The sequence below is a fragment of the Danaus plexippus genome, chromosome 11, assembly GCF_018135715.1.
Source record: "Danaus plexippus chromosome 11, MEX_DaPlex, whole genome shotgun sequence".
NCBI classification, from domain to species: domain Eukaryota; kingdom Metazoa; phylum Arthropoda; class Insecta; order Lepidoptera; family Nymphalidae; genus Danaus; species Danaus plexippus.
The window spans coordinates 4,531,682-4,559,106 of record NC_083544.1 but is presented as its reverse complement, the minus strand read 5'-3'; the positions used below and the strand labels follow the sequence as shown (position 1 = coordinate 4,559,106).

General features: G+C 31.4%; 1 protein-coding gene across 1 annotated transcript in view; it reads left to right on the top strand.

Moving 5' to 3' along the window:
- Positions 1-27,419, top strand: part of LOC116765907 (blood vessel epicardial substance-like) — a 28,118-nt gene extending 699 nt beyond the window's left edge. The window contains exons 2-8 of the mRNA XM_032655544.2: positions 14,183-14,556; positions 15,342-15,544; positions 15,766-15,960; positions 17,520-17,628; positions 20,123-20,234; positions 22,228-22,407; positions 22,661-27,419. Coding sequence (XP_032511435.2) covers positions 14,233-14,556; positions 15,342-15,544; positions 15,766-15,960; positions 17,520-17,628; positions 20,123-20,234; positions 22,228-22,407; positions 22,661-22,872 — 1,335 coding nt within the window. The 5' untranslated portion in view covers positions 14,183-14,232 and the 3' untranslated portion in view covers positions 22,873-27,419. The remainder of the gene's footprint in view (positions 1-14,182; positions 14,557-15,341; positions 15,545-15,765; positions 15,961-17,519; positions 17,629-20,122; positions 20,235-22,227; positions 22,408-22,660) is intronic.
- Positions 27,420-27,425: the final 6 nt, after the last annotated feature.

Sequence of the window (27,425 nt, the reverse complement as noted above, 5' to 3'; positions counted from 1 at the left end):
ATTATATATGAATACTTGAAGCCTTAGCATATTCATTTTGTATACGAACGACAAAGCTTGTGCAAGAATAAATTTAAAAATAGATGAGTTTTAGTTCAATCTAAAAATTACTGCTCTTAATGAAATCATATTATTTAAATAATAATAACCTAATGAGGTAGGATAAAAGAATAAGAATAACAAAGAATCAGAAATTTAACAGCATATAATGTTAATTTTGATGAAGTTTAATTCATCTCAATAATAAATTATTTATACGTTATATTTGAACAGAATTTTATAACATGAAATCAATATATGTAAAGAAAACAAATCATGACTGGCTTTTTGCTCTTGACTCATCATTTAATATTAGTATTACAATGTTATCTTTCAGTCGATAAGAATCGAGCCGTCGTCATCAATCTCCTGGTTTACAATGGGTTGTATATGGTATGTCTCGAAAAGTAGTCTATCAAACAAGGTTATCCAATACTATCTGCATACGGTAGTTTCGTTCGCGAACACAGATTTTATAATCAAATTTTTTTAATATTTCTTTTTCCGATACATTTTTTCAATTAAGACGATTCGTTAAGTTATATTTATGTATATTTATTTGTGTGAAATGTAATAATATATGTGGACGTAATGAGGTCATGACCGTTTATTGTGAAACCTACTTACAAGAAGTTCATTCATAGTCTAGTCTTGTCTTACAAATCTATTGGAGCATCTTGGCAATCTAAAAGTAATCTTAGCAGATTTATAAAGATATGACTGGTATTTTAAGAGAAGTTCTTGGAACATCTTTATAAAATCGGATAATGTTTATATTTGTTGACATAAAATATACGGTTTAAAACTCTAATTGATGTAACATTTTATATCTAAAGAGGGCTTGTTGAAACTAAAATAAAACTAGCGTGATACATTCGTTGTTTGCTTTCAGCAGGCATGGCGTGCTTTTGGTAGATATTTTTTTAACATTCTTAAACGGAAATGCATACACCGACTGTTTGCATAATGCTTTGCTTACTTAATGAGATTCTTCCAAATACAGCCGAATTATTTCGTCCGGTACGAAAATGTCACGTATATTTTCTTGAAAGTGAAGTTTGTGTTTTGTAAAGGAAAACTGTTAGTTATTTTTTGAGTACTTTTACGTAGTGAGATGTTTGATGTTATAAAATGTAGTAGATAACAATATCAAATATACATGTAAATAACCCGTTTCAGTGTATCAGAGTGGATGTCATCGAGCGTTGAGCGCATTATGTTGATATGTAAGATGATATTGGAGGGTCGTGGACGCAGCCGCGACAATATGTCGCCGGGAGGCAGTGCCAGCTTCCAGTATGACTAAGACGAAATGTATGCTGAAAATATTAACACATTTAGGGTTATTTATGACGGGTATTTCAATATTTTTGTAAAGTAATCTCAATAGTTTACTCTTTCGAATGTCCGTACAATTGTTGCTATAATAAAGGCTTAATATATATAAGGTTTCCGATATATATATTCTGGGTAACAAAGGAGATTAATGCAGTTTGAACTCAATAGGATAAACGATGCGCGAACAATCGACTTTCTCTGCGAGTATATTCACCCGTTTTTAATCCTTTGCAGCCGTGCGCACCACACTGAAGTTTTATTCCAAAAGATAAACCAAACCATACCAAATCGTTAAACGATCAAAAACTTTTCGTATTTTGATAACAATATTAAGCATGTGGAAATATTATCTAAAAACTTCCGGCTTAAGAAAACGTAAACAATTTTTGTTGTTATAATACGTTGCGACTGAAGCAATTATAACGGATCTCTGGTCAGAGGATCGTTATACTTTTTAGTTTGTTTCCTTTTAGTTTTCGTTTAATTAGTTTAGATTCTTATTATATTTTTCATCATATATAAAATGAGTATTTTTATTCTAGAAATATGAGTATTCATAATCAATGAGAGTGTATTTTTTAATGTAGTCGATAATTGATTTTTAATACTTAAAACTCGTCATTAAAATTAATGATCTTTGATTATCGAAGTTCTAAGTGTGAGGTAGATTTCTTATGCCGTACAATCTATTGGAGAAATGCATATGCAAGGGCATAATTTTCTAGGAATCTATTGGTTAAATAGACACTGAACGTAGAATATTCATTAGTGTCTTTTATAAAATACATTATATATTATAAAGTGATGACCTCAATCTGATATTAACACAATCCTTAACGCATAACAGCACCAAAGCTATCAAATAAAAGAGAAGTTTTTAGCTTGTTTATATAATAGAATTATTTTATCTGTTAAATATATTTCTATCATTTTTGTTTTTAGTTCAAAATTGCATATTAGACCCAAACTGTTTATTTAAGATAATAAAACAAATATCAATCAAAAGCGTACCAAATATATATTTTTTTACAAATAGTTTGTATAGTTCCAATCTGTATGCGATTGGCATTAATAAACCTGGCCTTTCATACATTTTAATAAAAAAAAAAGTTGTAAATAATGCTTTATTGTTATATGTACGTATGCAAGTATTTATTGTGTTCAAGTCAATTATTATATTGTATATTACTAGACATGTTTGCTATCAACTGATAGGTGATTAATGGTAGAGCAATAACAGTAGCACGGTTTAATGCACAGTTTGATGAATGATTGATAGATATTAAACCGAGTTGATTACAAAACTGAATTATTTGTCATTTCTTACTGTCGTACCTACTCTTATTAATATTGTAATTGGTCTCTGATAGGAATAGATTTCGCAATAGAATTCTGAAATAAAAAACGTTTATAGCTTTATAATAACAAACCATCGCATACATTTAAAGACACTTTGATGTGAAAGTAACGTGTAAGTTGTTGAAGAGTTTGTATTTACTTTCATATTATGGAGATATGTTTTGTATCAAGTAATTTTTTGGTTATGTAATCGTTTCTAAGCAAGTCATAATAACTTTTAATTAAAAAAATATTTAATAGATTCATACATATTCAATAACTTAATAACATATATTCAGTTTTTGATTGAAAGTTTATTTCTACCGAAGTCTCAGAGCGTGTACGAAAACTTACAAAAATAAAGTCACGATAACCAATTCACGTATTAAAGGTTTTCATTTAATGTAGAATTTTCATAATTTAATTAATAATCTTAATTCTTATTAAAAGATATCAATTATTATTACGATTAAAAAATATATTTTCTCGGTCACTGACAAACCGATTTTATTACTATTCCCATTTATAATTTATGTTATACTCTGTCACTTTGAAATGATTATATACTATTTATAAATATATGTATCTATGACAAGGTACCAACTAATATGCAAGAAAGTGCCTAAACGTCTATTACGTACATAGTTTAAATATTTTATAAGTATGGTTAAAATATTTTTGTTAACTCGCTATTTTTCGTATCTTTCAATTACCAGATCGGAGCATTCAAGTTTTAATTAAATTGTACGTTTTGCGCTCGCTGCTTGTGGCGTGTGCTACAACTAGTTATACTTTACTTTTAAATAATTTTATAATTACTTATTGAAGGTTCATACTCAACGTGTCATTATTGAGTCGCGTGCTCTTTATTAAATTTTTTTATGCTTAATAAAAGGACAAATTACGTTATATATTTATTCCAAGGTTTTAAGTACTTCGCAAAAATACTGAATTCTATGTACGTATATTGATGTTGTGTTGCCTTAAAGCTGAATTCCTAATTATAACAATCCAAATGCGGATTTCCTTAATGCTTCTGCAGACTAATTTCTAATTTACTTCAGAGTTATATCACGGAATTAGTTTTGAGGAAGAGTAATATTTTTATTTACAAACCATGTTTATTACTTCAAAGGACTTGTATAAATATAATGTTTATTAACTGTAGTAAATAATATATGGTTTTACTTCAAATGACGTTATTATCAATTACTTAGATCTAATAACACAGAGTTGTTTATAGATTCTGGGCGTGTCTGAAATGGATCGAACCGTATACAAACGTAAATAATAGAAAGAAAGAAATAATGAAACTAAGCTTTTCGGATACTAAACATTTTTATTATTTTGTTATACATACATAACCCCTAAAACGCTTAGAAAATGTTAGTATCATTTACAAGAAGACACTTGAAAATCTAAGACATCATTAAGAGAGAGTTAACATAGCGTTTTTAACATTTAAATTTAATTGTTACCTACTACAAGGTGTATTCATAAATTCCTATATGTCACCAATCCGTTGTCTATGAAGTTCTGAACACATCGGATTCACAGATTAATTTTAAAATCCTTGGTCTTTGTCAAAAGAAAGTGATCACAAAACTTGTTATTTTAAAAAACAAATATTACCTAGTACGCCAAAAAATTTAATTTCGTTTGTTTAAATAATTAAAAAACGTATGTTGTTTTATTTCAACAAAGTTAAGTAAAATATAAAAAGACGGTATTTTATATTATATTATTCTGTTTTGGTGTCACATTAGCTGCTATAATATTCTCTACTGCAAAAAAAAAAGGTTACAAAAATGTTTAGGAGTGCAAAACACGCATAAAATAGCATAATGTCATATACGGGGTTACGTTTTTATAATTTAATACAAATGTTCTACTGTGAAAAACAGTCACAAGTGTTACAACTGTTATTACGATTTATTATGAACTTTAAAATTTTTTTCAATATTATTTTTCAATTCAAATACTTCAATTAAACAATGTCTTTGGAAATGTTATATCACGAACGTCCAATCACTAATGGATACCTTTTGATATTTCTATCCTTCGGATACGTTTGTAATTGACGGAGTAAATAATATGTATATACATTATAACTGTCATAACTTTATTAAAATATACGGAAGCATTTTTTTTTTCGTAAGCAACAGCCGTAAATAATATCTTAAAAAAAGGGCAGCTTATAAAAATTTAAAGTCCAAATGCGGATATCTTTGACTAATCCAGCGACCTAGTTTAGTTATCGTATTTAAAAATAACTTGAAATAGTTCCGTGTTTGATGATTTATGCCATATATTTTTATTCTTTTTATAACTATATGCTTTTTCAATAATGGTGTTAACAACAGAAGCCGGCAATATGACATCCAATAATAAGAAAAAATGTTTTTATCGTAACTTTTATCTTTAATTTAATGAGCATCGAACGAATGATACAGACTATCCCGATACCCAGTATACCCAGTAACAAAGCCACTTTTTATGACCGCTTGTTTATTCACTGTCATTTAAATTGCAAAATAGGTATTGGTACCATTGGTATTCACACAATTTCAGGAATACAGTAATCATATTTTTTCAAATTCTATCATTGAGGACGCTAAACCACAAGATTTAATTTAATGCAATCGTCATAAGTTCTTTGTAGGTATAGGAAAGGAGTTACTAAAACTGTTTACTCCTAAAACTGATCATTTAATTTTTTATTTTATATAACTTATTTTACTTTGATTACATCGATATTATAGATTATATGGGTCGAGCAATAAATAATAAAATACGTCATACCTAATTTTATTTTACTCAATATTGAAAATTTTTTTCTTTATGTAGTTTCAATCAACAAACAATGAGTTCTAGAAAAAAACTGTTCGATACTTTATTAAACAATACGTCATATTTTATAAAAAAGGCTTATGTAAAAAGAAGGGACATAGTTACGTATATATAATCGATTCAACTATTAAATGAAAAAAAGGAAAATAATGAATGCATTGGTGGTTTATAGTGAGTTCGTTACTTAAAAACTATTTTCGTTCTATGCATTCATGAATGATTCATTCTTTCTTTTCAGCGTTTTTCTGTCATTTGGAAGGAGGCGGAGCGTATTATCTTGGTCTTTTTAGTGTCGAATGTTTTCGTTACTTAATGCAACCGCAGTCAAACTTTATCTAAGTTTCATTTCCACTTAATTTATCGTTATTATTGAGTTGCTCAGCACTCTTTACTGTGGTCTTATACTGTCGCCGTTTAGTTACGTTGTTTTTGAAAAATAACTTCAGTATGCGGTTTAAATTAAGGCATTCTATACGGTGTATATAGACTATAGTGCTTGTGTCACCAATGACTTATTCCCGTTGCAATGCTGTCTATCTTCTTCTGTTCCTTTTGACTGCTTATAAATAGCCTTGAATTCCTATTTCTTTTACTAAATGTAGAGGATTTATCTTCATTCATATCTAGAAATAAAGTTCAATAGGATTCCAAATAGTTAACTTTTTATTCATGGAAGCTCTAGTTGATAAGATAATTTTCAGTTTTTGTCGTTTCAAGACTTTTTTTCTATCGAGTTGGGTTGTCAGAAACCAGAACTTTGAACTAGTTTGTTTAATGATAAAATGTTTATAGTTTTAAACTTCAAATCTTTTCCTATTACTTTACGGGTACTAGACCAAAAAAAATATTATTTTTTGATTCGTTGTACTTTTACTTTTAGAGCAGATTAGATAAGAGACCCTACTCTCAGGGTGGTATTTTTATAGGTGGAATGAAAAGAACTTGGTGAAAAAAATTATTTCAAAAAGTTTGCTATATTAAATGGAGGCAACCTCTAAGTATTGTTTTTGTATGAAACTGGTCAGCAAAAGATTATAATTTAAGTTACAATAAGCGAACTTTCCAAGCCTTCTGGCAAAGTTAGTTTGTAGTCACGTGGCTTTCTACTAAATCAGCTTGCCATTCATGAAGGGCTTAGTCAGAAATTATCACTTCTTACTTCTCCTCTACAATTAACTATCGTAAGGGGTCCAAAGATATATTTGTAAGTCTATTCTCTGAATTTCCACTACAAACCTATTTATTTAATATAATGTTTACAGAAAAGCTTCTGAGACTAGATATAATTTAAGATTTTCCTTTTTGAATTCCTGAAAAAGATACCAGTAATATGTGTTTTTCTTAAATCCCACTCTAATGCATGCTCTAAGAGTAAGAGGAAGCATTTCTACTATGATCTCAGGAAACAGATGTTTCTAGTCTTTAAGGATGTAACGCAGATCAGTCCTGCATCGAATAAGTCACTGTCCTACCAAATGAAAAGACAAAGAAATATGATTTCCTAGAAAGAATATTTCCTGGTTATATCTACAGGAGTTGGTGGCCTCAAATTCTTTAGTCAATAGCACTCTTAACATCTTTAAAACTTTAGGGCACTGCAGAGCCTCAGGCAGGCAGAGCAACGACAACGTTTTTGTTGCAATATTACGTACGCAGTATTCATATGGTGTGTAAAGTGAAGCTGCCTATTGATGAGCAATCACCCTTCGATTTGCTTCTCCTCATTACTCTGATTAGTAATTTAACGTATCGTGGTAGTGTCTTTCATAGACTCAAGTTCGATTTCTCATTTACCTGATTGCCTTTTTTTAGTTAATTAACAATATCTCACTCTTAACTTGATATTGTTGTCAGATTATTTGGTCAGATCACTTGGTTTGGTTGTGGTATCATGGGCCTTTCACATAAAATTACTAAAATATGTGATTATTTTTGTCGGAACTTGTTTCTTCCTGGTGAATTCAGAACCTTATCTGGTCTTGTTAATCTGGTCTAATTAGGTGAAAACCAGACAACAATAAATCATAAAGACAATTATGTAACTAACATCTGAGAATATTTTTAATCTGTAGTATTGAGACCCCTTCTACTAGTCTCTTATTTAACACTGGGGATAGGGGAAATATTGATACAAATTAGAATATTTAAAACTTTATAATTTTACTTACGGCACTTAGATTTTAAATGTACATTATTTAAATTCATATTACATTTAAATAATAAACGAGGTAGATGAATATAACCTAATTATATAAATTCAAATAGACATTCATTAACTGAATAAATTGGTTCAAATTGTGTGGTACTGTTTTTAATTAATACGAAATAATTTACATGTATATAAAATAAATTTAAAGGGAATTAATATATCCAGAAATTATTCACTGAACCGCCTCACAAATGATATAAAATAAGTAAAAGTGTAATATATGTTTTTAAAATTAATGCAATAACGAGCTAATATCTTTCTAATTTATTAAATTAAACCTTAAATAAGTATTTATGGAGTAATAAATTCAACGACTCGAAGAGGGTTCGAACCTGCAAAACTTAGGAATATGGCGTTCCAGTTATTTGTAATAATTGTTTTTACTGATATATGTTTAAAAGAAAAGCAAAAATATTATCAATACTGCAAGATAACACTGGACTTTCGAAAGTTATTGTTATTACATACTTGAATCGATGGCTTAATAGGTTCAATAATTATTATGGAATCATAGAAATTACTTCAAAAATCTAAAGATTGTATCTGTTTTTCATAATTATTAACCTTAGAACAAGTTTGCATCGTCAACAAACACTCAGTTTTTTAGGTTTGCTGTTTATAAATATTCAGATACAATCGTATTTAAGTATAAAGACGTTGAAGCGGTTGTCGTTTAATTAAATCACCCCATACTTAGGGTACACTACAGACGACTGTTTTATAGCCTTTTTGATGTACCAAACACTAAGTATTTTAGAACAACCTTATATATTTTTAAGTAAATGTGCTGATGAAGTATGCTTTTTAGTTTTTTCATTATAAATTTAAGGTTAAACAAGATGTAAAGTTTTCTATGCATTATTATTATCATGTGACTCTCCATATTGAAATTAAACAAATTCTAGCTAACATCTCCACGTTTAAACATTATCTAAAAATCACGAGAACAGTTTTAAAATATCCGAATGATAAAAGTGAATGAACCCTGGACTTGTAACTTACATGTCACAAGATTGTACCAATGTTATTTTTATTTTACACACAGTTATAAGCATAGACTGAATTTTTTTATTATAACATGTCCATTTTTATAAAAAAAAATCTTCTAAATAAATCTTAATCTTATTTATGAAGCCAGTAATTTGATGTTGTTGAATTAATTCAAATAACATCGGGAAATGTCATTCCCGTATTTAATGCACATAACGTACAACTTCGTTACCGGTAAGTTATCACCGCATACGATCATGACATATGTAAGTTGTCAGTTGTTAATACAGTTTTAAGTTGTTCCACTCATTACTTAAATTCACAACTTACAATTTATGGATATTTACTTTGGATGTGACAATTAACTAATAGTAAAAGGGATGTTATGTTTATAAATTTATAAATTACTTACATATATAAAATTGTTTAGAAAAGGCGCCCTTGCTTCTGTACCCGAATGTATTTTTATATAGAATTTATTTAACAAAAGAAAGAATAAATTTGTGTTTTTGAGTCTTTACATCAAATCCAAAAAAAACTTTTTAATTTTGTACAATACTACCTCACATTATAAAAAAAGATATTTAACTTATAGTTTCTTATAAAATTAATCTCTATAAATTTCTGTTAAAGTGTTAATATAAGTACAATATCTATTACTTTTTTAAAATTTTATAAATACGGAATGGAATCAGGTCCGATTTATTTATTACCCATATTTATATGCACTACAAACAGGTTTTAATATTTGAGATAGTCTGAAAGCGTCTGAAGTTTATTTTCTAACAGAAGTTATTTAATATTAAGAATATTATAGGTTATTCGATATTAATAATGTAAATAAATTAAATCTTAATAAATAAATTAGGACAAAAATTAAGTATTTTTTTGTTTTCAGTGGTATTTCTGAATATATGATACAAAAACGATAGGTGTTTTTGACTAAAATCAATCTTAATGAGATCTAAGATTTTCGCGAGTATTCATTTAAATGAAACTAGTATTATTCGGATTTACTACGCGGATTTTATTATTTAAAAAACTACATAATCCCGACGTTTCGGTTACTTTGCAGCAACCGTGATCACGGGCAGACGAGGTGTGAATGTCTGTCAGTTGGTCCTTGTTATTTATCATCTACCGCCATCGATTTCTTAATTTTCTGACGTACCGCTCTGGATGCCGGCAGAATGCGCTCACGGTGTCTTGAGGTCCTGCGGTGTGGTTTCGGACATGGGATTTTATATTTTTAAGAACGGGGTCCCAGGTGTTTGATAGATTCCAGCCATCTTCTCTATTGAAATTGGGATGTTTTTTAATTTCAATAGCCTCGCGAATTAATCTCGGTATATACTACATCGGTAACACAAACATCGGTAACTGTTGTCAATCTGTCAAAACAAACTTTAGATAAAGAAACCGTTGAGATCCTTAAAAAAGGATTGAATTTTGCACCAGTGCCATCAAAATTACCGTTCGAAGACATTATCTGTAACGTTGAGGAATGTCTTCATAAAAATCATGTCACGAGAGAAGAGTCTGAAGCAATCCGGCAGGATGTTTCGTATGTTCTGCGCCGGAGCAAATTGCCTCGACAAAATATCTCTCGTCAAGAATCAGTTGCACTCAAACAACTTCGCAACAATGAAGACCTGACTGTCCTCCGTGCAGATAAAGGGAACGCGACCGTAATAATGGATACGAGTGATTATGATAATAAAATAATCGAAATACTTTCAGATAATTCTATTTATAAAAAAGTTAACAAAGACCCGACAACTAAAGTTTTAACAGAAACAAAATTTTTAATAAATAAATACAGTTCAAAACTTAATCTTGATATCAAATCACTCGTACCATCGTGTGCAAAACCTCCAAAATTGTATGGGTTACCTAAAATCCATAAACAAGATGTTCCATTACGCCCAATAGTAAGCCAGATTGACTCACCAACTTATAAACTGGCTAAATTTCTTTCAAAGATATTATCACCACTCCGGGGCCACACAAAGTCATTCGTCAAGGATTCCTACCAATTTGTCAAAGATTTAAAACACCTAAAATTGAGCGACAATGACAGTATGGTCAGTTTCGATGTACAGTCATTATTCACTAGTATACCTGTTCTTGACTGCATTGAGATTGTAAGAGGTAAGTTAAAGGATAACAATATGCCTATAGAATATGCAGAACTATTAAAGCATTTCCTAACATCTGGCTACCTCATGTGGAAGGATGAATTCTACATACAAGTAGATGGAGTTGCAATGGGTTCGCCGGTTTCCCCCGTTGTCGCTGACATATTCATGGAAGACTTCGAGGTGCGAGCCCTTTGCTCTCCTCCTATAAGACCTTTAATATATAAACGGTATGTAGATGACACCTTCACAATATTAAATAAAAATAAAACATCTGCTTTTCTGAACCATCTTAATTCTATCAATAGTAAGATTCAGTTTACTATAGAATTGGAGGCAAATAATTCTTTAGCTTTCCTTGATATACTTGTCGTTAGGAATCCTTACAATACTTTGGGACATACTGTTTATAGGAAACCCACACACACGGACAGGTACCTCAACGGTAACTCGCACCACCACCCTATACAGTTAGCTACCGTTGGCAAATCTTTGTTACAGAGAGCCCAACACCTTTGTGATGCTGACCACCTAGAGGCCGAGCTGCAGCATGTAAAACATGCTCTCATCATCAACAACCTGCCCGTGCCTCGCCAGCATCGCAAGAACCACCTGAAGCCACCCACAGTTGAACGACAACCTGCGATACTACCATATGTGAAGGGAGTTACTGACAGAATAGGCAACATCTTGAAGAAGGTTTCCATTAAAACTATTTACAAACCACATAAGAAAGTGAGCCAATTCTTGAGACCAATCAAGAGTAACATTCCTTTACAACAAGCGGGTGTATACAAACTCGACTGTGACTGTGGCTTGTCATACATTGGACAGACGAAGAGGAGCATCGGTACAAGGGTTAAGGAACACATCTCAGACATCAAAAACAGGCGCGCGTCGAAGTCAGCAGTGTGTGAACACACAATGGACAAACCAGGCCACTACATTCGTTTTGATAAACCTCAAATCCTCGCTCGGGAAGACAAGTATATACCGAGATTAATTCGCGAGGCTATTGAAATTAAAAAACATCCCAATTTCAATAGAGAAGATGGCTGGAATCTATCAAACACCTGGGACCCCGTTCTTAAAAATATAAAATCCCATGTCCGAAACCACACCGCAGGACCTCAAGACACCGTGAGCGCATTCTGCCGGCATCCAGAGCGGTACGCCAGAAAATTAAGAAATCGATGGCGGTAGATGATAAATAACAAGGACCAACTGACAGACACCTCGTCTGCCCGTGATCACGGTTGCTGCAGTAACCGAAACGTCGGGATTATGTAGTTTTTAAATAATAAAATCCGCGTAGTAAATCCGAATAATACTAGTTTCATTTAAAATCAATCTTATATCTGGGTTTATTAATTTTTACTATATTATTTCAGTGCTTGTGATCAATATTCAGATAAGTTAAGATAAACTTTATCACATTCGCATTTACATGTTAGAGTTGAAGAGGTAAATATTAGACGTATTTAAAATAACAACAAGTTAAATGATATTACTATAACAAATATATGGAGGAATATTTTTGTAGGAAATAAAAAGAGGTTTTTGTATTTATTTAATAATAAGAATATAAATGTATTAGAAAAAAAAATTAATCAAATAGTAGACAAGAAATTATATAATTAATAATTTTAATTTATAACTCGGTATTAGTACATCGTTAACACCATGAACTATCATGTTTAATAGATTAATATGGAACATTATTTGTTATTTTTAAAACCTTAAATTACCTTGCATTTAAAAATATATTTAATACTAGTCACATCACGACTACTTCATTTTTATGAAATGATTTAAAATCGATTCTCATTATGTAGTTTAAGTCATTTAATTAGGTCACATACAGAAACAACCCTTTTTTTTTCTCGTGGGGAAATGCTTAATGTGTACTCTCTTGCTTGGGGAGGAAGAAAGAGGAGTTATAACGGACTCTCGTCCTGATAAGGACGCACTACCGACTAAAACCCCACGGGTTGTCCCACGCGCCGCTCTTCTGCTAAGCCACAGGGCCCGCAAGGCGATTCTGCTGTGGTATACAGAAACAACCATATATTTTCGGTTAAAATGTTACTATTTTCGGATACATCGTAATTTTATTTTAATTCATATGTTAAATTATCATTAATATGAGCCATAGTATTATCTATGTATTTAAGAAGCTTCAGAGTTTTTGTGTTACAAACATAAACTTTAAAACATACTATTTTAAAATATATTTCGCTATACGTCTGATCATACACTAAAGTGATTTAGATATCACAGATTTCACATCTCGTCTGCTCGTGGTCACGTTTGCTAAAAATTAACCGAAACGTCGGGAGTACGTAGTTTTAACAAAAAAAAACACGCGTAGTATATCCGAAAAATATTAGTTTCATTTAAATGATTTAGATATCATTCGTATTGATATAATCGCTTAACTCAAATAATAGATAAATTTAATATACGTAATTCTTAATTGAAAAACATTATAAATTTGCTCTAATAATCTCATGTAAACTGTCTTTGAGTTTTCAGTTAGAAAATTAGAATCTATTAAAATTACAGTTTCTTTCCGTTGTTACTTCTAATTGTCCCACTCTAGTAATTTAAACTTACTAAAATCCGTATATCTGAAGGTTATATTTCTAGGATAGAATTTAAAATATTCGTATCAATTAAAATCTATCATTGTATTTTTTTCTGGTAACTCCGTAAAGGCTTATGTAAGTTAAGAGAAATATAGGTACATTATAATACATTAAAATTCAAATATTGCATCATTTCTTTGGCAGAAATGCCAAAACTGTAGCAGCTTATAGAGCATGGTGATTTGTATTCTTTAAAATATTTCGCATAACAATATATTATATTGCATAATGATTTTTGATATAAATTATGTTTTTTAGCGTGTACCTACTAAAATATCATCACTTTGAAATAAGTAGTTGAAGTTGATGTTTAATTCCTATTTTATGTTATACGAGAATAATTAAAAGACAACTTAAAAATATATAAATTTTAAGATTATAATATTAACGAGATATTTGTCTTATATTGGTAAATACCAATGGTGTAGGAAGACATATTTAGGTTGAAACATATTTATGCGATAGTGAAAAATAAACATTGTAACTTTGGCACTTTATGTTCAATTTTACGATAACATTAAGCCTTCAATTATATAAAAAGTTTTATATAAATACAGGTAGACACAAAAATCTAATATTCATCAAGCGCTATAATATCAAATTGCTGATTCGTCTACTTTAATCTGTCGCAGATAGTTCGTAGTGAGTGGCTGGTGCGTCGAGTGAGTGGTAGGGTGTGGTGATGGAGTTGGTAATACTGAAGGCTAGAGCCCAGCTGAATCGTCTCGTGTCGAGTGAGCGGCGAGGCGTCAGGGGGGAAAGGGAGAGGGGGGGCGAGGGGGCAGCCGGCGCGCGGTCGTCGGCGCGCGAGCGCGGCATGGCGCCCGCCCGACCAGCGCCGGCGACCGCCGCGCCCTGGCTGAACGCCACGCTGGCATACAACCTAACCCGTATCAACACCACCTTTGATACCGATTACGAACTACTCAACGCCAGCACCACCGATGAACACGACAACCACTGGTTCTGCGCTAAGTGGACCAGCGCACAGCAAGACCTCTTTCAGGTTCGTTATATTTTAAAATTATTACTAGCATTTTTAAACAACTTATTTTTTTTTATTCAAATCGATTCCAAGTAGAACCATCTATGCCATGAAATAAAAATTGAGGTTTATTTTTTTTATTTTCGAGGATTTAATATTGCTATATACCAAAGATTTTTTTGTTTATTATGGACACTAATTAAGATCAGTTGTTTTTGGGCACTTCCAAACAGATACTCATGTAAATACTCTTTTCCTCATGGTACTACTTTAACATTACTGAAGATTAAGGTTTTTGGTTTGAGTCCATATATATGTAACTACTTATAAGTGAGGCAAATTCAAAATCATCTCTTTGAAAATCAGTGCATCTCATGCATAACTGGGCTTTGTCAAAACAATAAAATTAAAATTCATTTTCAATTTTCATTAATACATTATATTTTACAAATGCAGATTTATGCGAGAGAAACTGTTTTAATAGAACCAAGGGAAAAGATCGCTTGAGACAAGACCCTCTTACGTTTTAGCTTTCACTCTAATTAATTAAAAAGGAACTCAAAGAATTTTAAAGTTTTAGAAATTGCAATATTACGTTGCAAAGATTTTAAAGTGGTTCGTTTCGCAGTGGAATTTAGTTATGAGATCAGTTTAACTTATCTTTTATTTCAGACAGCCTTTGAATACATTATGTAATTCTCAAATATTTTTTACCTGAAAGAAGTCTAAATAAAATAATTATTATTTAAATTTAGATTTCGAACTAGGACAAGTGAAGACTTTTTACATAAAAAACTGTTTCGTAGGCTGCAAATCTCTGCTTCGCGATCGCGTTTCTGGCACCGAAGAGTTTCAAGCAGAGCATCTTGGTGCTACGCGCGCTAGCAGCTGCGGGTGCAGTTTTGATGGGCATGTGGGCCGGCGCAGAGGTTTGCGCACCAGACGTCCTAGCCTGGAGTTTGGCACTGGTTCTAGTCAACTCTATACATACCATCTTCTTAATAATAAGGTATACTAACATTTAAGGTTTTTCCCGTTCATACTTTTATTATTTAAATAGCTTAGTTGCATTAGATGATTAGTATACTAGAGTACCTAGATTTATCATAGTGTCATGATATTTTGGTTAAGTTAAATTCTTTAGTGACACGAGGCAATATAAATATGTACACATAGAATTCCGGTCCCTAGTTTCCTATATCATGTGTGTTTTACGATACATTTTCTCAGGTTTCTTCCACCGGCGTTGTCATTAGAGCTGACAGATTTATACCTGAAACTATTCAAGCCTCTGAAAGTGAATAAGAAGCACTTTCAGGAGTTGACTCGTGAAGCCCGTGTCATCAGGCTTGAGCCGGGCGAGGCGTACGCTGTCGAAGAAGTCACGCCTGCGGACGAAAGACTGTCGATATTATTAAAGGGAAAGTATGTACACAGTGAATTAGATAAAGTATCGATAAAAAGAGCGATAACTCTTCACTTACTGTTTATGTTTATGCCGAAATTGAAAAAAGGTGCTCTCAAGCAGAACTAAGTCTATCATAAAGCAGATTGTGACAACATGCCGGTGATAATATCTCTCATATCCTAATTTTCATATCCATCGATACTGGGATGCATGAACTACTTTAGATTACACTATTTACTCTTGCTCTTAATGTGAGAGTTGAATTAAAGAAGCATTTTTAGGAACTTAATTAATATTGCTTATAAGGTTTTACAAGGGTTCAATCATAGTATATAGAATTATTTCATAGTGACTGTTTTTAAAATCGGTGTGATGAAGAACACTCGTAATTTTTTAATAAACGCTTAGATTTTCTGGCGAGTACCCTAGACCGCACAGATAGTGTAGTAGTATTTATTGTTCTTAGATTAGCAATTAAGTCTCCGTCCTTTAGAGGATTTGTTGGGAATTGTTTGAGTAGTCGTAAACAGTTATAGTAGACCGTTCCAACGTACTGGGTTCGGTCAAACAAATGTACAGAGGTGAGTTCAGACACTTTAATTCCTCGATCACGCGACAAAACAGCTATTTAAGACCTAAGTGGTGAGTCATCACGTGAACCGTTCATATTAACATGAAACAATTATAACAACCATATTTATGACAGCGTAATTAATGTTTATTTTAACATTTAATTTTATAATTATAATCATTAGGTTGATTTTTTGCAGGTGTTAACCTGCTTTACTATGAAATGTTGTCTGATAGATTATTGTGTTTAAATTGTGTTTTATATAAAATGACTACTAATATGAAGTCGGAAATAAATTTGATTGTCTGTTACGACTCCATACAAAGACTATGTACCCTGGTGCACTCACACAAATATTTTTATAAAAGATATCAATTAAGGAATCCAAAGCAATGTTACTATTTATATAGTCAAAAGAAACATAATAAATTTCACAGGAGCCCAAATGCGTCCAAAGTTGGTTCAGTAATATATTAGATTACATCACTACACGTGGTGTTCGCGACTGAAACTATGGACCGTTCCATTCTATTACATAATAAAAAATATTAATGTTCTATAGAAGAAATAATCTAACACGTTAATTAATTTCACTTTAATATATGTATTTGTGACTATTGTTTGTGTTATTCAGGCATATTTTGTAAGTTCAAATCTAAATAACAATTATGTAACATTTGCGAAAAGATGTAGTGAAATGGCTTGCTATTTTACTGCACGTTACCTATAATAGACGTAGCAAGCAATTTTCTCAACCCACGCAAGTCGATTCGCGGTCAAAATCCATTTTGCTCCCAACTGTCAAGAGTCTTGATGGTCGCGACTAAGTGCTTGCCTGTGATAGTATCCTTGAAACTATTATTATGACTTCAAAATATAACTATGTAGTTTTTTTTAGTCTGAAAGTATTAGTGTAGGAATAAGTTCATATTTATTTCGCGTCTGTCTTAAAGAAGAATGTTTTATTCACACGTTTTGTTCTCAATTGATGTTTTATTTCGTTAGAATGCGAGTGAGTTGCGATGAGACCCACCTTCATTATATACAGCCCTACCAGTTCGTAGACTCGCCCGAGTGGGAAGCGAACCGTGAACAGTCTGACGACGTCTTTCAGGTGAGATGTGTATATATACAATTTGTGCATGTTCATGTGAGCAAAGCTTCATACCATTTCAACTAAAAGTTTTATGTGAGCACCTACATTTCTTATATTTTTCTAATTATATTTTCATACAATCTGAACCTTTATTATTCTTTAAATACTTTTTAATGCTTGCGTATATAACAAGTAATTAACGAATTACGCTTCAATATAATACGAGTTCAATCAATGGGCCATGGTTTCCATGGCTACAAACACATTTACATGCCAACTTTTTAAGTAACATTACTTTTTTCCTTCGTCTTTTAATAAATTCATATTGGTCGTCAATATTGGAGAATTGTAAGTAAGTCTATAAATTACGAAATGCATTCAACGAGTTTGTATAAATTATTGAATATAAATCTTATCTCATTTATTCCGTTTCCAACAAGAAATTAAATAGACCCAATATGTAAGGCTTTTGACCAACTAGCATTTTAAAATTGGAATAATATATTGGTTTTAATAAAAGAACCATTATGCATCAGGTTGGGGAGTTAATGACATATCTCATTGTGATTCCGCGCACGATTAACTTAAATAATTCTGAGTGAGCCATGAATAATGTATGTGTTATCTGACGGATGGTATATCAAAGGAAATAATTGGGATAATGCCAGATTAGGGTCTTGTCGAGTCTCCTTCTATTATAGTCTATAAATATATATTTATTTCTAGACTTTTGTATAAATTTTCCTTGTAGTTCTATTTCACATTGTTTAGGAAATAACAAAGATTTTTTTTTTAAGAATAAGTCCCTTTTCTGGGAAAGTCAGAAATATAAATAAAAGTAATGTGACAATCTATGTGTAAAAGAGGGTACAGGGTTACGTCTTTAGTGATATTCATTTGGTATCCTTAAAGAGCTTTGGAAGCGCTGCCTTTATGTTCTAGCGTGTCAGCGATTCCATTCCCTTTGGGAATATAACACGAAGATATTGTTCCGCAAAAACGAATTCATCGAATTAGGCTAATGTACTGTGTAAATTTTCATAATTCTCATATTTAAGACAAAAAGTCCTTTTTTAAATTGACTCGGAAATGTAATGGTATTGCCTACTCGTATCATAAAATTATTATTATTGCTTTTATCTGTCTGGTAACTAATAAAAAATGGACAATTTGATTTGAAAAATTTTCATAGTATCAAATTAATAAATTCTTAACATCTCTTCTCTCTTTGAAAGTTGAAATTTGGGGACTCGGGATGTGTTTGTTTTTCTGTATACGTATAAATGATGTACTACGTGTACTATTTTTAGAATACTTTGTTGTTATCGACAACCGTGTTGGGACTTGGGAGACTATTAACCTATTTCCAGTGTAGGTTTTTAAATTAAAGCGAAGTATGCGAGTTTAAATTAAAAATATTAATATTTGGTGAGCTCCACTAAGGTGTAATCGTAGCTTGACTTTGTAATGAGTATTGTGAAATACTGTTTCTAATTATGAATTAAGCTGATACACACATAACCAATTGAGATCTTTTATTGGATGAAGGCGAATCTTGCTAAATCTTGCTTGCTTGCTTCTTGCTTCTTAAAATATATATAAAGTTCTTTACGACTAAATCGCAACTTCTATAATGTATTGCTTGCAACTATTTAATCTTGTTGTTTTTTTCTGTAATTTCTTTATAACGCATTCGATTTTTATAATAATCCCATTTGTTAGTGAGTCTTTTCTAAATATTACTAACTGAGATAACTTTTAACACCATTCTTTCATTGTCCTAGTAGCTGTCTTATTTATACTGTCTATAGTATTTTAACCCTTTTTGTGATGTAACAAAATCTTTATCAATTATTTAAAATATAATCTTAATTAAAATTGTATTCAATCTGTTTACACCTATTAAAGAGAAACTTTTAGCTGTGGCCGCGATCTTAAAATAAGAATTTACTTCTTACTTCTTACTTCTTACTTCTAAGCTTTTAAAAATAACGTAAGTGTGTTTTTTTTCCGATGTAAATTTTAAATAAATTTTTCGATGTAAATCCATGTAAAATGAGCACCTTTGGAATAACTTACTCGTATATTTCTATGTCCAATATTGAATTTCAAGTCGTTTTGAGACTACAAATATTTACAATATATATTTTTTTGTACTTGTTTGGTTATTCATGCTAAATGCATATAATCTCAAGTTTTTTATTCAGATCTACATTATTACTATTGTGCGAATAAAATACTTAAACAAAATGTGTTACTTGAGGTAACAATAAAAGTCATTTACTTATCAAATTTAAAAACAAAATAAGAATTAAATAAAATCAATAGCGTTTCGCACAAATAGTTGTGCAAAATAAGAGTATAAAACGCAGAGCTTCTATCCGAATATGGAGGGCTCTGTCGCTAAGCCCATCAACGCTGCTTCAATGCTTATAAGTGTTTATTGTGGGCAAAAGCGCAAAGTTTATTTTATTTTCAGTTTCATATATAATAAAGTTACGTTGTTGTAAAGGTGACAGTGATAGCTGAGGAGGTATGCACGTGCGTGTGTTGGCCGCGCATGCGCCTGGAGCGAGTGCTGCGTCACCGCCCTGCACTCAAGGTCGTTCTCGACTGTCTCATAGGTCAGTCATCTCATCTCACTTTACTGTATCTTATCTGTACCATATTGTTTTACTGTTATTGTCTTTTCCGTACTGATATACGTAAGTATCAATTCGGCTGTGCGGCCTATTTCTATTTTGATAACAAATAAATTAGTTTGTAGCCGAAATATATATAAGCAACGGGTTTTTATTATGAACTATGCTATTAAATATGTTGTTAAACACTTGATGCGGGATTACTTGGAATGACGAAATGACGCGGTGGCCGAACTTTTCTAATAACATGGATGCTGAACGCTGACGGAATTTACTCGTATATTACACCGGTTAAGAGGACGGAATACTAATACAAAAGTTGCCAGAGGGACACGACACTCCACACTTTGGCGTAGTACTGGAAAGTTCCGTGGAGTTAGGTCCCTCACAACTAGCTATGAATTAATTGCTGAACTAGAGCGGGTCTTTCGTGGACAACGAGATGGAGAGACTTGAGAAGGCACTTCCAACCTTTTCTGTGCTACGCTATTGTATCGTTTTAAGAAATAAAAATTAAGAACTTGGATTACCTCTTAATTTCAATAGCTTTAAAAGCGCAGTGTAGAAATAAAATAAACATGTGAAAAACAAAATGTTCTACTTTATACGATTAAAAGATTATACTTCTACTGATCCAAAACTATTAAGGGAATTACAACAAAACCTGTATATTAGTTTTGACTCCTTTATATCCTTTAAATAGAATTCCAATTGACCGGATATTCGATTATCCGGATTCATGTCACAGCTCTAATTGATGTTACGTTACCTCAAAATTCAATAACAAGTTATTTCCGTACTTACAAAATTAAAGTACTTTTAGGCATTGAATTTAATAAATAAACATTTTTTTTTATCAATCTATAAATATTGAATACCTTTGATGTTTATTAATGCTTCTCTATGCAATTTGGCTCTATGAAAATTGTTTTAACGTTTATATTACGACTTGAAAATTACAGAATTTACGGTCAATTTTAATGACTTTTGTTGCAGTCAACAACAAAGTTGCGATAGTTATGTAAATAGTTTTTGATTTAGTTAGGATTCGTCAACGGGTAACTTCAAGCAATTAAAATATTTTAATACAAAATACGGTTTTAACACCTTTTTTATAGCATCATCTTAATAATTAAGAGTATTAAATGTTAAAATTTTTAAATTAAATTTTCTTTTGCCTTGGCTGCTTTAATAGGGTTACTTTACATTTTCATTGGTGTAAGTATATTAGGCAGATTATATGAATTCAGTTTTAATGACCGAACATTTTTGTTATAATGATTTCCTAGACACTGATAAAATGTTTTAAAAATTCTATGACAAACTTGTTGATGTTTTTTTTTGTCTTGATGTGGAAATCTATATAAAATTGTTAAGACCAATAATATTTTTACAAATTTCCAAGTTCAACTCGATTCATCTGATCTAAAGTATAATGATAAAATGTACCAACTATTTGTGTAAATCTTATGTTACTAAGGTATACCGTCAGAGTTCATTATTCAACTAAATCATTGTCAGACGGAGTGTTGTTTTGTAAAAATAAATGAAAGCTTTTGTGACTCGAAATGGAAAATGAGTAGCAATTTCCTGGCACAATTAACGTATTTTCATTATCCTTAAGTCTTGCTTGAATAAAATACATAAAATAATTGAGTTCCATTAAAACGCTGATCGGATCTTTCACATTAAAATTCAATGACGCTGCAATACAGAGCGTGGTTGTACACCAGTTGTATAATTCAGAAAACGATTTAAAATTCACTTAAATTATATGTTTGCTCCGATGTCCCTCGAAATTTTATTTTGTAATGTAGCATTTTTGATCTAAAATTATACTGTCGTAAGGAAAATATGTAAAGTATAAACAATATATTGTAAAACTATGAAAATTTAACATGTGAACAGAATTTAGACTATAATTCATATTCGCGAAACATTAAAGATAAAAATTTTAGTTATTACGATGTTATAGGTAAAGATATAACGCACAAGCTATATTCCGTGAGCGAGGGTCTCGGTGCAGGAGCGACAGGTGAAGGAGAAGGCCCGCCTGCACACCTCAAGCGCTCCGCTAGTGTCGATGCTGTTCATGAAGGGGCCCGCGGAAGACTAAGGAGCTTGGCTTGGAGAGCCAGATCCACTTCTAAGAAAGGTATACTGATATTTTGTTTCGATGTATTGTATAAGCCGAGGGGCACTGAAATTTATCTTTTCAGATTATTGAAACAAAAAAAAAAGACTTAAGGATGTTGGAATAGATTTACGCAAATCCATCAATATGTCCTGTAAAAAGGAGACATGAAAGAATTGCAAAGTTAGATTCTATTCTATTAAATAATGCTTGTAACTTGTGACTTTGAAGGATTATTAATATTTATAACAAAAAGAAACATAAACGTTTTCAGGAAGCTCATACTGGCAGCCTGTAGTCGCTCGCCAGTTCCTAAGACAGTCCCCGTTCGGTCGCAGCGTGGTACCTCCGCGGCTGCTGGCGCAGGCGTCATCCGCCAGTCTGCAGGCTCCCGCGCGTCGTAGTCCTCCGCGCCGGACGGCCTCTTTCCGCCGCAGCCGGGAAGTCAAGTTCGCGGAGGTGCCGACAGACGAGCCGGCCGTGTGACGCGGGCCGCGGCCCCAGCCTGAGCTGGTGCCGCTGGTCGCGCCCGCCTGTCTCTCACCCCCACGCCTCTCGCCCCCCTGTGATGCCCCCATACTATATCCGGCCCCCTGACCGCACGCCCCAGACGAACTAATACCCTACACCACGGACTTCTAGTGGCAAATGGACTCGTGCTTTTCATACTCATCGAGGAAGTCAAGTAAAGATAGTGCTATATATTTTATAGAAAAATGAGCTTCCCATACGTGTTAAAACAATGTTACGTTTGCTCGAAACGTCGTAAGTAAAACATTTAGTGAACACGGTGTGTGAAGTGTTTACCGTAGATTATAGTGAACGGTGAGGTGACTACGTTATAATATAGATAGTAATTATTGTGTGGATTGTAGTTTATGTATCTCGTTAGTGTTAATGTGTTTTTATTATTATTATTTGCCTTCGAATCACTTAAAGTCGTCTATGATTTTGAATTGTTTAGCAGTGGGGCTATAGAAGATGACCGAGCTACATTGGTTTCTTAATATCCTCGATTTATATATATACATAATATATGTACGTACAGATTGAACACTCAAAAAAAATTTATTGTCGTATGAGTATAAAACTTAAAATTTTATAAAAGTTGAACCTAAAATATATAATTTAAATAATATACTGTATCAAAGCCTAAAATTTATTTTTAATGTACTGTTGAAAATATTTTTAAAGTAGATATATAAATATAGCTGTATAAATAAATGATTATAACTTCGTGGGACTGAAATAAAATTTATTATTTACGATTCTAAAATGAAAGAAAACTGATAGGTTTTGGGGTATTACAATTAAATACATTCATAGGTTACAAAAAACCATAAACATTGACACAATTGTTGCGTATAGAAAAAAAAAAGTTGTAAAGACAAACCTATGTATAAGCAACTATGAACTATGAAGAGAGAGATTTAAATGTTATAAATAAATTGAACATGTTTAGGTATTGGTATTTTTTTAGATTGTTAGTCCAAAGAACACTTCTAAAATGTTGTTGTTTAATAATAATGAATTTAAACCTGTTATAAATTAATTTTATGTTAATTAAGTCTAGACAATGTGTGAAATGGTTGAAGACCTTATAATAGGCCGACTGTAACACGTATTCGTAGAAAAAAATATATAAATGACTATTCTATTATTTTAAATACAATATAGAAGATATATTTAATCGCCTCACTTCTAGTCCCAGTACACTTAATATTTTTTGTTGTTATATAATTTTTACTTTAGCCATGGCCGTGGAAAAGTTATCTTTGATAAAATAAATAAATAAATAAATAAAAAGACCATCAACAAAGTTATTAACGAAATTAAATTGTGCATCCGAATTAAATGAGACATCTGAAAGTAAAAAAACCGTGAGAGCTTTTTTTGTATAATCACAAAGACATTTACAGATTTAGGTAGATTCAAGTCATTATTTCATTAAGTCTAGCGAGGTGTCATGAAGTGTCCTTAGGATTAATAAAATAAAGTCTTGCATACTAAATGAAAATAGAGATTATAATCTATAAATTCTCTTACATAGTAAACCTGCAAGTATTATATGGAAGGAGGTGAAATGTCATTTAAATATTTTTAAACTTGATAATTGTATATTTTAATGATTTAATTTTAGTCGAGCGTAAACATTTAATAAAATAACATATTTCCTGGACAATAACAAATCCCAGTATATTTTATTCCCAAAATTAAAGTCAATTAATTACACAGTATAATATAATCAGTATTTTTATCAAAATAGGTCTTTTGCTGTCATTAAGATTGGCAATTTACTTTGCGGATCAATTTTGATCCCGAGAGTCTAATTGCCGGTCATTATAGAAAAAACAATAGGTAAATCGTATCCATGATAATCAGTCGTAGAAAATATATTTACATAATTTGTTGTTCATTTTGTTAAAGACATTTTGACAGCCATGCTAATTGTAGAAACATCTGAATTGTTTGTATTAAAATTGTTCATAAACAGGTAAAAATGTAACGCTACTTACTGATTTGTTGTTTATTTTATGCAAAATTATTGTCAACAAACATGCCTTATATTCTTACCAAAGGGAATGTAACAATTTAAAAAACCACCATCCCATTCCGCCTCATTGCGTAATATTTTTTTTTATAATTAAACAGAACATAAGTTTAAAATTATCTTCCAGGTATTCGACTAAATAGTTTTAATATAACTGTATGCTTCTCAATGTTTCGTCGTTATTGGTTACAACGAATGTAGTCGATGTATAAAATTGAAATTCAGTAAACGTAAATTTAGGTAATATAACAATAAATCAGACTGAACTGTTTTATAGAATTATCTAAATTAACACAACAGTCATTATCCACGTAAAATTTTAATAGACGTTTAATGTTTAATATTTTTCTGGATGTTATATTAGATAGAAATAGATAAGAACTCGTAATCTGATGTGTATAATAAAATTGAAAAAAAAAAAACGTGTCTTTATAAATTTATGTAAAACTTATTAGGTAAGAAAATGAGTTGAAGACCAAAATTCATAGAACACGGAAACTAATGACACCGACCTGGTATCGCGATATTCACTTTGCAACTTTTAAACTAACAGAAATGCACGTCTCTAGTTATGTATCATTAAATACATTGACAACAGTTGTGTATTGACTCACTTTAAACATTGTAATGTATCACTGAACTTGTTTCACGTTAGATCTTTGTAGATGTCATTTTTCGAACGTCATCTGTATCGATGTTGTTGTTGTTGCTTGTGGCTGTACAATGTCCGAATAGTTGAGCAATTAGTGCTCATGATTACTGTATATAGTCCTCGTCGAACGTTCGCTTCGACGTTCATTACATATAAAAGCCATCTTGAAATCAGGATGCACTGTTTCAAATTATCTCACGCTTTAAAATCCTATAATATTTAAAATTACACAAAGTGTTTACGGTAATGTCCTGATTTCGTGATGTCTCTGCAAATACATATCGTTCTATGTCTTCTCTTGTGTCGTTAGTTACTCGTCTAATATAGCAAAGAGCTGTTTACAAATAACATATAACAAAGAGCTGTATGTATTACATCAGCACAGATAATAACATTGGAGGATTCTTATCAGTTCTGCCAATGTCATAACATGACACAAAGTTCGGTATCGTAATAGTAACACACGGTTCCACGTAAATGATGTTGTTGGCTTCTAAATTATATAAGGCTGCATTCACACTATTATGAATGTTATCTCCATTTTTAATACTACAAGTGTGTAGGCCTTGCTTTTATGTTGTAATAAAATGTTATTGGAAAAGGCTAGTGAAATTTTGATAACTTAAAACACCTAGAAATGAAAATAAAACTTAGATATAAATGGGACAATTTATTTCTCATAATCTTAATGTTGCGAACTTAAACGTACACAATCTTTATAATGTATAACGCTTTTTAATTATTATTTTTTATTATCATAACTCCATGCACGATGATCATGACGACTTCAGACGTTTTCATCATCATAGAAACTTGTTAATGTTGTGAAATGTACAATCGATTCTACACGATTTTTTCAGTCCAATGAAATACAAGACCTATTTCATACGATTATTATAAAAATCTTATATATATTCACTTTATATATTTCTTATCTTCGTAATAAGGTCTTCCACTGTTGTCTATTAATCAGTCTTCTATAACTAATTCAAATGCGTTGTGAATTCATTATCTTCCAAGCAACATGTGTTTAATTATACAATGTTTCCATTTTAAATTATTTCATATAATTTAAATTAAATTTATGTGTAGATTTAATTTGATTACAAGAGATGTTTCTTTTAAATTATAAACATAAATATGAACCGACATAGTGTAACTTGTTTAGTACGATGTAATAAAAGCATTATTCTTTTTTTAAAAATTCCAAATAATTTAATTTTCAAAGTGTTATGGAAATGTAAATTTTGTGTATTCATCGTCATAGTTAGCTATGTGTTATAACATAGGCCATTAAGGTATCATGTATACATAATTTGATAGACTCCTTAGCGAAGTAAAAGAAATGTTTTAGATGCGTTACAATTTTATTTCGTATATTCAACAATTATGTTTTGTAGTCTTCGATATAATTTAGCAGTCGTGCTATCCGTCAGTTAGAACTGGTTGTTAACACAGCTTGTACGCTGTTAAAATATAACGATTTATAACTAGCAGATATTGGCAGAGCGCCTCTGTGATACACTTTAGCTATTTAGTATAGAAGTCGTCGGATTACATATTGTGTACTCGCGATCAGTAAGCTTCATACGAGTAGCTTTGTCAACCGAAGAACCAACAGTTTGAAGGTTTCAAATCAATGTAATGAAAACTGTACAATTATTGGTTTTTGGGTTGATGAAACGAACTTGATATAAGTTGTACTGGTGTTCTGATTATGGGTTGCCCAGCGTCTCGTGCATTACATTACCGTTATTGATTATAAATTATTGTATTTATTCACTTTATTAACATGTTTATTATATCTTTAATAAAAACAATTGCTTATTACGTATA